At 30.8% G+C, this 14,393-nt stretch overlaps 1 protein-coding gene across 1 annotated transcript; it reads left to right on the forward strand.

The window, feature by feature from the left end:
• Positions 1 to 6,997: 6,997 nt before the first annotated feature.
• LOC142629721 (chitinase-like protein 2) lies at positions 6,998 to 10,256 on the forward strand. The gene is made up of 3 exons (XM_075803761.1): positions 6,998 to 7,525; positions 9,123 to 9,282; positions 9,692 to 10,256. The coding sequence occupies exons 1-3, from the start codon at positions 7,123 to 7,125 to the stop codon at positions 10,098 to 10,100; spliced, it is 972 nt and encodes a 323-aa protein (XP_075659876.1). The 5' UTR covers positions 6,998 to 7,122; the 3' UTR covers positions 10,101 to 10,256.
• The last annotated feature ends 4,137 nt before the right edge of the window (positions 10,257 to 14,393 follow it).

Below are 14,393 nucleotides of genomic sequence, written 5' to 3' on the forward strand. Positions count from 1 at the left end.
CAAATAGATCTATACCATGACAAAAAATTTTGAGGGAAATTTAGAGAATGAGATCAAGGATTCTAGAATAAGTTTGATCTAAACCATGATCAAACTTAGGGTCCGTTTAGATATAGCTGACAAACTGAAAACTGGAAAATATTATAGCAAAATAATTTTTAAATGTGTAAAAAATTACTATTCAAGCCTAAAATCACGGTTCATAAGCTTAAAATCTCTGTTCATGGCCAATGAACAGTGACAGACGCGCGTCCAGAAAAAAAAGGGTTAAAACGCAGATGCATTGCGTTTCAGCCCAATCCAAACATTACCTTAGCCTCCAAAAATAAATTAAGGATTCTAGTCTAGTAGTTATCTACTTATCTATGTAATTTTCAATTTCTAAAATAATAAAATGATAAATTTCTTGTGTGGTTTTCTTATATTTTAGTATGAGTTTGGAAAGCACGTTTTGCGCGTTTTCCAGCTCACACTTTTTTTGTGTGGATCTTGTGCACTGTTCACGAGATCCACAAGTATTTTTTCAATAAATTTTTCTTTAAAACTGAGTCCCACTGCACTATTCATACATTTAAAAATTATTTTGTTATAGTATTTTTAGTTTTCAGTTTTCAGCCATAAGCGGTATTCAAACAGACCCTCAGTTTAAATAAAATAAGTGACAACTCTATATAAAACCAAGGGCCTAAGGGGAAATGCAATCCATCCAACCACCATTTTTGAGAGGCACCAATGTGACTCCATATGTTTGCGCAGGTTTGGCCTAACCAATGATTCAACGGACCGAGGGCAAGGTCTCTCATACAACGGTTGTGCCGTAAGTGTCATCAACAATGAAGAACCTTGAAAAACTGAGCTTCTTTGAGGGAAATTAAAATTAATTTGAGAATGAGACCAATTTTGAAACTTTCTTTCAAAAGCTAACAATCTTAAAATTTTCAAGAATTTTTCTAGACTTGGGACTTGACGTGCATGATCTCTTGTCCTATTTTGAGAGCCAAAATACTATTTGTCCTATAGCCTAGGAGGGGTTTAGGCATGAGCTTAGTGGTTTGAATCTCATCTTCAAATATTTTACCCTTGTTTATCCTAGTTACATAACCCTTAACTCTTTCTTATGATTCCTTTTAAATTGTGGAATATACACATTATTTTCCTTAGAGTTAGGCTCTTTAACAAGCTTGGGACTAGTTAACTTTTCAAGTTCAACTTTAGATTCAACTAGTTACTCTTCCAAGCTTTTTCTCCACTTGAGAGGAATACTGGTTTTTAAAATTTTAACTCAATTTATTTGTTTCATTAAATTTTACAAGTAATTCATCTTTTTCAAGTTTTAACCTTTTTTAACTCTTCCTAAAATTTCTTAGCAGTTTTCAAAGATTTAGGATAATTCCCTACGAAGAGTTTACATATACTCATAAAATCAAGAACATCAATATCATTGTGGTTAAGAACAGCAAGACACTTAATTTTATTTGTGACAATAGAGGTCAAGGATCACACTTAGGAAATTAATCCAATTAAAGTAAACCCGCTCTAATACCAATTGTTTGGGCAAATTAAGACCACTTGGTTGATTTTACAACGATATTAAGCGATTTATTAAATTAACCAGTTATTATTCAAATTTCTAGGTTAATTATTACAGATCAACATACACCATATGAAAAGCAATAAAGAAACCAACAAATAACACAACATATGGTGGTGGTAGTGATAACACAACATATGGCGTGTAGGGAAAAATGATGGAATAACCATCTTAAAGTAAAAACTATTGCGAGGGCTTAACCACCAACCCAAAAGGAAAAGTATATCCACTAATACAATATTGAAGGTTTTATAAACATAATAACCTTATTCTCATTTGCTACAACTTGCAATGCTTACTAATGCTTACTAATGTTACCCAACGTAACTCCAAATCTACGAACTCTACTACAGAAGACTTTGTTAAAGGTAAACCTACCACTCACGACTTCAAGTATCCATTTAAAAATTTGATCTCCATAGCAAACCTTAGATAGCTCTATGGCTTCAAACTAGATCCACACAATGGTAGTTCCGTCCACTTCAGTCCATCTGGTCTACTTCAGTCCATTTTAGTCCTGCTTGGTCCATTCGATCTATACTTCATTCACTTCGGTCCAATTTGATCTTCAAGTTCTTTTCTTCATTTTGTTGTCATCTATTTCCTAACTTCGTGATGGAAATTAACCATAGAATATTTACGTACTTTCATAAAGATTAATAGAATATTTATTCTTTTATTATAATTCAAATATTTACAATTGATAGAAAGAAACTATACATGAATTTGGTCCTAATTACAATCTAAGTAAAGAATTACAAAGTCTTTTGTCCTAGTTACAATCTATCAATAAATAAAAACTACTCTACGAAATCATCGTGGAAGATGGTTCTTTATTAGTTTTTGAGCTCATGAGTTTAGGTGGAGAGTTTGGAGACTAGGGTTTTCTCTATGATTAGAAAAAAGATTTTGTGCCTTTATAACCTCTCGAAAAGTCATGCTTAATGTGTTTTTGTATAGGCACTCCAATTAGGGTTTAAAAAAACCCATATGTACTGAAAACTTAATGAAAAATGCATCAAGGAAATAAAAAATGATTTCCTGATTCTAAATCAATTAACTAATTGTCAAAAAGGTGTTGAGATTAAAATTTCAATCAATCGAGCAAGTGGCGAGATTCCAGAAAGTAGAAACATGCTTTTCTTCAAAAGATCTTAAGTCTTCGTCATGGACTCACAAATCACATCAAAGACTCAAAAAGAATTCACCATTTTTTTAATATAAAAATACTTAACTTTTTTGTCATGGATTGCCAACATCCAGTCTTTTGGACCAAACACTAACGATCATTATAAATTTTAGTAATTATATACAAATTGTCTAATCTTCTATATTTTTTTAAAATCGCCATTTTTATATTGTAATTTTCTAAATCTCTCTTATTCTTTTGTAATATCACTTTTGACATCAAATTTCCTCCATTTAGCCTTTTCATTTAACATTTTTAGTTTAAATCAAGCATTGACAAAAAATTAGAAACTTAACAATAATGACAAAGTCTTTGTCCCAATGAAATATATTTCTCCAAGAAAAAATTAGTATTATTTATTAAAAACTTTGGGGGTGTTTGGTAGATTAGTTTTAACACATATTTTCACATTTTAAACAACATTACACATATTTTCACACACACTTTTTCACTCACATGTATATCAAAAACACTCAAACAACATAACTCAAGCTTCTCTCCCAAACACCCCCTAAGTTCTAACACATTTTAAACAACCTTACACACATTTTAACATACTTTTTCACCTACAGGTATATCAAAACACCCAAACAACATTACTCAAACTAACCAACCAAACAGGCCCTTTATGACTTGAAATAATCAACACCCATAACTCACCAAATAAAAGAGAAAAAACCTAAGAAAGGAAATATTATGGCAGCATTATTTTTTTATTATTAAAAATGGATAATCTATTTATATTATGTATCTTGATTTTTTTTTCTCTGAGGGTCCATTTGGGAAATTACTTTTTGGAGAATAGTAGTTGATCTATTCTTCTTTCGGTAGTGGGAAGTTCTACTTTTCTAAAACAAACTCTTAATTGCGGTGTCTAATATTTAAAAGGTTGTAAAAACATTTTACATAATGGAAATTTTTTTAAATTTTGGGGAACCACGGCCTTCAAGCCCATGCTTGGTTGTTAAGTATTTGTATCAATGTAAAAATTTATGTCTGTATAAAAATTTATTTATATTTATTTTACATACCAACGTCACTTATACACACCAACCAAAAAAGTGAATTGAAACATATATAAAATACTTATTTACACGTGAATAGTAGTTGTATAAATTTACACGATTACTATAATTCCTCTCATTTTATCCAACTTTTCATAATCTGATGTTAATGATTTTTGAAATTATATGTGTGAAATTTAGTTAATATGATATTATACACGGACCAATACCAGTGCCCTGATTCGGCGTAAAATATAATTGAAAGTACTGTCTTCTTTTTTTAAAGTATAATATTATGTTTTTTCCTGATAGTTTCAGGCTGAACATTTCTAAAAACAGTATGGACAAATCCACTTTTTTTTTATTTTTTATCTAATCCTCTTCTTTTTCTTTTTTCTTCTTAAATGGTGGGACATGTGAGCAGCAATTGCAGCAGTGAGAGAGCGTCCGAAGTTTTCGGCGAAAGTTTTTATTACTGTACCAAAAATTAATTAATTAAAGTATAGACTTAAGCATTGGCGCGAAATTCCCTTAACTGCAGTGTTGTGGTCTTTCTTGGCGGGCTGGCTTTTGCAGCTGGGCCTCTCTTTTGTATACTTTCTTATTTATTTATAAAATTTTCTATCTTTTATCTCAAAAAAAAAGAAAAAAAAAAAAGAAAAGAGGGAACAAACAAGAATCATCAAAAAAATTATTTTTCAAGTAAAGAAAAATCTACAAACGCAAAAGATTTGCAGTGCCAAGTCTCCTGTCAAAACGAAGTCAATTTAATTTATAAATTAAGCATATCTTCTTCTAGTTTAATAAATAAGTTATCCAAGCAAAAAAAATTGTTCATAAATAAGCTTGTGAATAATTAGACTTGATATAAAAACTAGTCAAGTTTAGGTTGATTTATGAGCTTGGTAATAAGTTTGATATGAGCTTTAACAATTAACTCATAATTTACTAAGCTTCTAATTAATTGGATATTAGGACCATTTGTCTAAAACAAATGAACTTAATAATAAGCTTAATATGACTTTGAAAATGTACTTGCAAGAGCTGCATATTGAACTCAAGTTCGATTTAACTAATGAATTAAGAGTCAAACCGAGCTCAAATTTTTGATGAGTTCAATCTCTAACAATGTTTTTAGACTTGATACAAACTTAAGCCAAAATTTGAGCATTTAACATTTAGGATCCGTTTGGATACAGCTGAAAACTGAAAACACTGTAGCAAAATAATTTTTAAATGTGTGAATAGTACCGTGAGACCCATTTTTAATGAAAAAGTTGCTAAAAAATTATATTTGTGGGTTCTGCGAATAGTGCACAGGTGCACTGTTCACGTAGAAAAGTCAAATATTACGGCTACTGTTTATGAACAATGCATGAACAGTAGCCGTAACTGTGAAATTTGTCGTGCAAAAAAAAAAAAAGAAAAGAAGGAAATGTGAAACTCAAAACGCAGACGCACAATAAGTCCAATCCAAATGAATAATTATTGTCAAGTCAAGTTTAGACATTCAATATTCAACAAAACTTAGTCGTCTACGACGAGGCCTGAGAAAAACTAAAAGGAGAAATTTTAATCACCAAAAACAAAGTTTCAGGCCAATGTTGCTATTAGTTGGTGGCCCTAATCGTAAAAGAAAAAAAAAAGAAAAAAAAAAGAGGCCCTAATCGTAAAGGAATAAGAAGAAAAAAAAAAGGCTAGGATTGCGGTGAACAATTCAAACCATTGGGGCCCATCGTTGCAATCTAGCACATTCTACCAAGCTTTTGCTCCAATGAAAATAGGCCAAGAAAAAAACAGGTGGGATCTAAAAAATAGAAAGTCACAAAAAAAAACACAGTGAAAGCTCGAGACAAGCATCAAATTCGAATTTCAAGACTCACTCACTCACCACACTCAAAGATGAATTATGTGAACAAGTCTGCGCATTTGTAGAAATAAAACTTTTGCAACCAATCACAAAGTAACACGTGCTACTTAATGGTTTCTACTATTATTATTTAAAAACCAATAAAAATATTCTAAATGTCACTTAATAGAAATTTTGAAGAATATTTAAGAGCTAGTTGCATATCGACACGTGTTGATATTTTAATTGAAAATAACATAAAAAGTCTAATTACAAAATGTCATGTGTTATCTTAAATTAAGATACATTGACTAAACAAATAATGTCATGTGTCCCTTGAAGAACAAGACAATTAATTCATTCCATTTAAATTACGACACATTTCACCAATGAGAGTTAATCGTGTATCATCACATCTCTTCAAGACTCTTATAAATAAATACTCTTTTTAGTCTTGTGAAGGCACATTTAGAAGTTTCGAAACTCCACCGGAATCAAACTTTAAGCTTTCGAGAACTTCAAGAACATCAGCATTCAAATACAAAGAACATTCGAAGAGAAATCATTCAAATCCTCTTAGATCTTAAAATTCTATTAGAATTAAGGTCCAAAGCCTCCAAGAATTTCAAGAACCTCAACATTCAAAACTCTTAGACCTGAAGAACTTTTACATTAAGATTTTCAAATACAAAGAATATCCAAACAACATTCATCTAAATCATTATTTTAAGTCTCAGAGTTCTTTCGGAATCAAGCTATAAAAATTTTAGAAACTTAAAAGACTACAACTCATCTGAACTTAATCAAATTCAAGCATCTAAAGCCCTGAAAAATTTTCACCACAAATCTTCAAAGACAAAGAAAATATGAAAAATGTTTAAAAGACACGAAGAATTTCTAATAAGTATACATCCAGAGATTCATTGTAATATTTCATTACAAAGATCTTCAATCCATCTTCCAATCAAAGTAAAAAAACATTTATATTCAAATCAATATTGCATTGGCACAACATTTGAATTGAAAACGTCTTCAAGAAGATCAAATCAAAGGTTGATTCAATTGTAGTAGAATTTTATTATAGTGAATTGTACCCACAAATTCATCAATACAAAATTACATTTGTTAAACCATTTCAATTGTTTGATTTTTAAACTTGAGATACAGTGTTTACACACACACACACACACACACACACACACAAAAAAAAACCAAAGTTAAAAGTCTTGCTCCTTATTAGCTATAATGACTTAAATAGATAATAAAAGTTTTTAAGACCACAATTTATTTTATACATTTTACTACAATTGTCCTACATGACTGACCGCATTATGACCTACTTTCCTTTCTCCTTCTCCTTTGGTTTTTTCTTTTCTACCTTCTCGCAACAGTCAGCTTGTATAGGAAGAAATTACGTCTGGGAGCCTCTTATTTAAGATACAGACCTCTCTCCTATCTTCAATTCTTCATCCTTGTTAATTAATCATTAATGTTACATGCAAAAATGGAGTACAAATGGTCTTTGATAATATTGGCATTTGTATTAGTGCCTGTGAATTGTAACAATTCTTCACTGGAGAAATGTTATCACTGCAGTACCAATGCAGAGGCTTCAACCCAAGGCCGTCAATTGGAGGGGATGTCAGGTCACAAACCATGCTGTAAGGGGGAAGTTCATGAGTACTTCAAGAGCACCCATTATAAGAAAACTATCTCAAAAGGTAACTCGGTTGAGGTCCATGAAAGCAGCTCCTACGAGGAGTACCACTCTTTTATCTCTGCCTGTGCTCACTACCAGCCCTATGGCTTTGGTAATACCTACATCAACGGGAACTTCTTTGGAGACATGGAAGTCGCAGCTTTTCTTGCCCATGTTGGCAGCACAATTTACTGTGAGTACTTACTTCTTTAGATTTTGTGTTTTAATGGTTGAATGTAACTGTCTGTGTTGAAGGACTTCTATCTTTTCTGTCTCTTTGATGTCATTTAATATTTATAGCTAGGATTTGGGGTTTAACAAGGATTTAAAATTCCAATATTACAAATCCTGGGTTTTGCCCACTATTCACTCTCCTTGGAGCTCCACAATCGGCCCAAGAACACCGATCTCATTACAAATCTAACTTTAGACCATGTGAGTTGACTTAGCTAGTTAATGCTTTATATATATATATATTTTTTTTTATATATTTATCAAACCAAACCAGGTGTTGAATTGGCATGGTTCTTTGCTGGCAAAGCTACAAAGAGAGTATTAATTCTTTTTTAGTTTTTAGTTTCAGGACATTTTAATTTTCTAATACAATGAAATAAATTGAAATCCCGTAATTTGAAAATTTATAACCAAGCAAAGTAAGTTCATAAATGCTTGGATTTTAAACGATGGGGATGTAAATCCCATCATTTATAAAATTATATTTAACAAATGTTTCACCCAAACACACGGTAGGAGTTTTAAGTAAGTAAACTTGATTAGTCTGTCAAAAAAAAAGTATACTTGATTAGAGTGTGTACTGTATTTAAATTCTTAATTTTCTTTTATTGTAGACTTAGGGGACTGCTTTGTTTGGATCTCTTTGAAGTTGAATAAATCTTAAAATATTATTAAATTTGTCCTTTTATTTTAAGTAAGTAAACATGATTAGAGTGTGTATTGTGTTAAATTCTTAATTTTATTTTATTGTAGACTTAGGGGATAGCTTTGTTTGGATCTCTTTGAGGTTGAATAAATCTTAAAATATTATTAAATTTGTCCTTTTATTTTAAATCACTTTTTGCTACTTATTCTTAAGAATTTTTTGTGTTAATTCAACAAAACATTTGGTTAGCTAAAGATGGATATTATTATTGATTATTTAATTTGTCAAAAACATGAAATTTTAGTTTGAAATATCCAATTTAAACAAGTTTTGATATGATAAAGTTGGAAATGGATTTTAATGCTTTAATTCTTTTATGTCTTTTTGTTATTTAATCTCTTAGGAAATGATTTTACAAGATATAATTTGGGATTTGTTACACTTTTACTTGATAAAAATGATTTAATTGAGAATGAAATTTTATATAAAAAAAAATGTTTACTTACTAATTTGGGTTTTCAACTATAGGATAAAGTTTAATTTGGTTCCTTAACTTTGAAAATTTAGTACTTTATTATAGAAATTGTTTGGGTCTTGGAGGCCAAGCTGGAATGAGATATATGATTCAAATCTTAATATACTTTTTGAACCCTACATTTTTTTAGGTAAATGAATGAAGCGGTGGCCTATAAGTGAGTCTACTCTTAAAGTTAGAACTAAATTAATTTGGGCACTACGTATATATAAGTGAGATCCCTTTCTCCAATTAAGTTGAAACTAAATTAATTTGGATCGAGATCTATTTATCGATGACCTGATTGTTTGAAATTAAAATTGTATTTCAACAAATGACAATAATCCTCTCGTTGCTCAATGTCTATGCAAAGTAAAAATGGATGATATTTTTCAGGTGGAAACCAGGTGGCCACCATGGAACAATTAGCTCAGGGTTCATGCTATAACAAGGAAATGAATTTCAACTTGAATTACTGTGATGAACACTACACAAATATTTATCCTTGTGCTCTTGGAGTTGCATACTATGGTCGAGGTTTTCTACCTATTTATTGGTATCTACCTTTTCAATTACACCTAACAATGATCATACATCCTTTATATCTTGACATGTGAATTATTTTATCATCTTACATTATTCAATTTTATCCTAAGTTGAAACTTTGTTGAAATTTTTATGCTTGTCTATTAAAGAAGCTCAAAATGAGATCCTCCTTTGGCATAATCCAAATATGATTAACTAAGTGATGCATTCTTCAAATAAAATTTATATGAAACCTGCATTTTGGTAACACTAAATACAAGAATTGTGTTACTTAAAAAGACATAAAAAATTTAATTTAGAACCCTAAGACATGTATATGTCTTTTGTTTTCTGCCCTTAAAACAATTAATTGTAGATCAATTGATAGTTGCATGCCACATTCCAAATGATTCTCTTTTTTTTTTTTATGCTTTCAATAGGAACTACAATTATGGAAAAGCAAGTAAAGATTTGAATGTTGATTTGTTGAGCCATCCAGAATATATTGAACAAAATAAGACCTTGGCCTTCCAAGTTTCACTTTGGAGGTGGATGACACCAACTAAGGAGGACCAGCCTTCAGCACACAATGTCTTTATTGGTTACATGGAACCCACCAAGAATGACACTTTAGCCAATGGAGTTTCTGGTTTTGGTGCCACCATGAAGGTACTTTACGGAGATCTTGTTTGTGGTCAAGATGATAATGAGTCCATGAACAACATCATCTCTAATTACCTTCAATACCTTGTTACAATGGGTGTTGCTCAAGAAGAAGCAAGATCTCAAGAAGTGCTTAGTTGTGCTAAGCAAGTTGCTTCCAATCCATCATTTTCCTCGTATCCTTGAGCTTTGTTTGGTGTTTATGAATTATTTAGTATAGACTATATCTAAACCTTTCTATGTTTTTATAATTAGTATGTAACTTGCACTATGTAATAACAGTTTTTCTTTTTTCTTTTTGTTAAAAGAAAATGATTGAGAAGAAAGAGCAATTAAGCAAAAGATATCCTCATGTTTAGTTGCAAACAACTTAGTATATTTCCTAACCATCTATAAAAATGATAAATCCAATTGAAATCTGTCACATATCCAACACGGAAATTATACTTTTCTACCCAAACTATCACCTTAATCACACTTTACTCATTGAATTATTAAAATGCATGATTGACCCCCAAAATTATAACACTATTTTAATTTCTCTCCTACGGTTTGTTTATTATTAAGTCTAACAGAATTTAGCATTGAATGACCAATTTACCCTCAACTTTCTGTTTTGAAGAGAATGGTAAATTAACCTTTCAATATTAAACTTCATTAAGCTTAACATCAAAACAAATGGCAAGAGACTAAGTGTAACGTCTTTTTAAAATTTTGGGGTTAATGGTGCATTTTAATAGTTCAGGAGGTTGAATGTAATTGGGGTGATAATTTAGGATGGAAAAGTGTAATTTTCCACTATCAAATTTATATACTTAAATAAAAACTTTATGTAAACATATCGTTGCCACTATCTCTATGCAACTGAATGCGCCAACTAATTATCTTCAAAAGATGTAGAAAGTAGAAATAACAAATATTTTCAAGGAATGTAATAAAATATAATAAATATGTCATCTTCATCAGTCGGACCCCAAAACAAGCATAAAAATTATTTTGTAGCCATAGGAATTAGAAATATGCTTCAATACTAGGGAATTTAAATGAAAGGGAGGGAATAAAAAATAGAAGAAAGAAAGGCATATACAATGTATCCTACCTTAGAGGTTCTCAGATCTCTTGTATTCCTTCCATTGAATATTCTTCCAATCATGTATTTATTTGGCCTTAGCTCATTTGAGTTTTTGAGTTTTTGCTAATTGTTTTTTTTCTGTTGAAAGTGACTTAAAGTTTACATCAACTTAATAAAGTGAGGGTTTAAAAAAAAGTACATGAACAAAATAAGCTAAAATCTAAATAAATAAATAAAAACTTGAGGCAAACAAAAAAACTGCTTGACTCCTTGTAAGTTATTAAAGCACTAGTATTAGATATGCTAAATGCTAAATTTTTTAAAATTTAGCTCATCAAACACCAAAAATTAACCTACAAGAGATGTCCCAAATGCCAAAAAAAATTAGCATTTGTGACTGTATCGTTCTACTAGTAAAAGAGTATCGACCCAAATGCTAAAAATAAAAAACTTTTTTTTTTCATTACCTTGTCTTCTTCTTCTTCTTCTTCTTCTCTCTCTCTCTCTCTCTCTCTTAGATCCATTCTTTCATAGTTTCTTCTCTCTCTATTTATCTCCCTCCCTCTTTTAAACCAACCTTCAATCTCTCACTTCTACCGCTTGTCGTATCGCCGTTGCCACCACATATCTTAATCTCTCTCTAACTCGATCTCTCTCTCTCTCTCTCTAATCGATTTGGGTTTTTGGGTATGTTGAACATGGGTTCAATGGGTTTGATCTAGGTTTGGAGGTTGTTATTTGGGATTGTCGATCATGGATTTAGTGGGTTTGATTTGAAGGTTGTTGATGTGGGTTGTAGTGCTAGTAGTTATGGGTAGCGGTGGTGGTTACATTAGTTTTTGGTGGTGGTGACTAATTATTGGGTTGCTGAGTTTTTTTGGTTGGGTTGGATTGCTCTTGTTTTGGACAAGTTCTAATGGATTTTGGTTTGAAATGTTTGTTCCATCGATATGGTGGTGGTAGTGGGTTCTAGTGGTGGCTAGTTGGTTGTTGCTTGTGGGAGTGGTGATGAGTTTATTTTTTTTCCTTAACAAAAAGTAGGACATTTTTAAAAAAAAAAAAAGTTATTTTAATCATTGATATGCTAAAGTAAGAAATGTGATATAAGGTAAATTGTAAATAGTACGCTCAAATAAAAAAAATAATTTTTAGTGTGTTAAAAACTTAAAATATGATTTTAAAAAAAATAATAATATCGGATATTAATGCTCTTAACAACATCAAAATAGAAAATGGGGTAGTTGATTGAGTGTGCCCGAGGATGAAACTATTATATAATATCAAACAAATGTTAATATCTTATTAAGATAGATCTAAAATGTTTCTTAGGATAATAAAATTAAGGAATTAGCATATAAGCTAATTATTTGGGCTTGAAACTGTTCTAAGTTAATATTCTTTGATCAAATTTTAATATCATGAACAACTTCAAACCAAGGTATAGAACATATATATATATATATATATATATTTTTTTTTTTATAGAAATAATGGAGATATATTACCTGATTTTTATTGAAACTAGATGCATGCTTGCACAATGCACGGAAAAGTTTGGCAATTTGTTTTGTTATTAAGTGAAAAATGATAATGGTAAATGAGACTTATAAGTGTTAGTCCTAAAACTTCCTTGATATGAAGTGATTATTTTCTAACAAAGTATAGTTGATATAACATATTAGATTTTCTAAGTAAAGCTATCTATATTTGTTATTGAATTGGTAAAGTCTTTTGTGGTTGGAAAAAAAATTTTGGGTTTGATCCCCGCCTACACCAAAAACTGACTGGTGTTTTTTGACAATTTGTTTTGTTATTAAGTGAAAAATGAGAATAGTGAATGAGACTTATAAGTGTTAGTCCCAAAACTTTCTTAATATGATGTGATTATTTTCTAACAAAGTATAATTGATATAACATATTAGATTTTCTTTGTTATTAATTGGTAATTTTTTTGTGGTTGAATAAAAAATTTGGAGTTTGATCTCCGCCTATACCAAAAACCGATTGATGCTTTTGTTTGATAATAAAGAGTAATTATCAAAAGTGAATGTTATAAGTTGAAACTCTATATAAAAAAATAAGTTTCTAATTTTTCTTTTTATTTCTTTCAAAGGAATATAATGCATAAAATATTCAATTATTATATATGTCAAGATATTTTGTAATAAAGAATTACCGTCTATAAATTATGATCATTAATTTTTTTTTATCATTAATCATGTGATTAAATATTATAATGAAAAATATTAACAAAATATTAGATTTTTCACCGTCCTAATTTCTAAAATTATTTAAAATAAAAAGTTTAACCAACACATTAACCTTCGTCCATACGGATTGAAATTCGATGTCGGTGCAATCCAACACACAAAATTTCAATTTTTAAAAACTTTTCAACTTATTAAACTAATATTTTTTTATTAAAAAAATTAACTTTCTCGATCCAATGGATGTTTGTGATTAGAAGTTAACTTCATTTTAATTTTTAACTTACACCACTGTAAAGGTAATACACAATGCAATAACCTTAGAGATTGTTTGTGTTAGTGTATAGCTTAGACTAGATTAACCCATTAGACTTAGCCCAGTATACTGTACTTGTAGTTTACTAATATTACTAATATTGCACACATACCTAGCCTATATAAGTCTCTCTATTGTACATTATTATTTACATAGAATATACATACTATTCAGTCTTTCTCACTCTTATTTTATATTATTAACATGGTATCAGAACCATTGCTTTGACCTAGTGGTATTTTTCGGCATTCTTCCATTGCCCTCGCCTTCATCGGTAGCCATTGTCAGAAGTGAGTCATTGTCGTCACACCTAACCACTACCTCTCGGATCTAGTCTATTCATCAATCAAATCGTTGAACCACAATCACGACGTGATAGATTAGACTTCTCCGATCAAAACCCAGCCAAAAACAGTCCAAACGGAGCTCACACGCTGCTTGACGTGCTGCCCCAAGTTTCTAACTATCGAAAATGCGCTGCACGCACTCTCACATGCTGCCGCCTCACACGCCTGACAAGCCGCCACCACATGCCTCCTGTCGCGCTCAACACCTCTGAATGCCACGTCATTCGACAATCAGCAACACACATCATCTAGTCATGTCAGCAAACAGTACTCTTGACTTTTGACCATTTACCAGAACTGTTGATCGTTGACTTTTGCATTGACATTTTGACCACAGTCAAAATTTTTGAATACGGCTTATCTTGCTCAGTTTTTCACGTAGATTCTAATTTTGAGCTCCGTTTCTTCATTTAAGGTCTCTAAATCTCACTTTTTGGTCATTTTCTTCATTATGGCTCAACAAAATGAATGAGATATCATATGTCCTATCACCATTATGTTGGATGGTCTTACTAGCTATCATGCATGGTCTCAGAG

The sequence above is a fragment of the Castanea sativa genome, chromosome 3, assembly GCF_040712315.1.
Source record: "Castanea sativa cultivar Marrone di Chiusa Pesio chromosome 3, ASM4071231v1".
NCBI classification, from domain to species: Eukaryota; Viridiplantae; Streptophyta; class Magnoliopsida; order Fagales; family Fagaceae; genus Castanea; species Castanea sativa.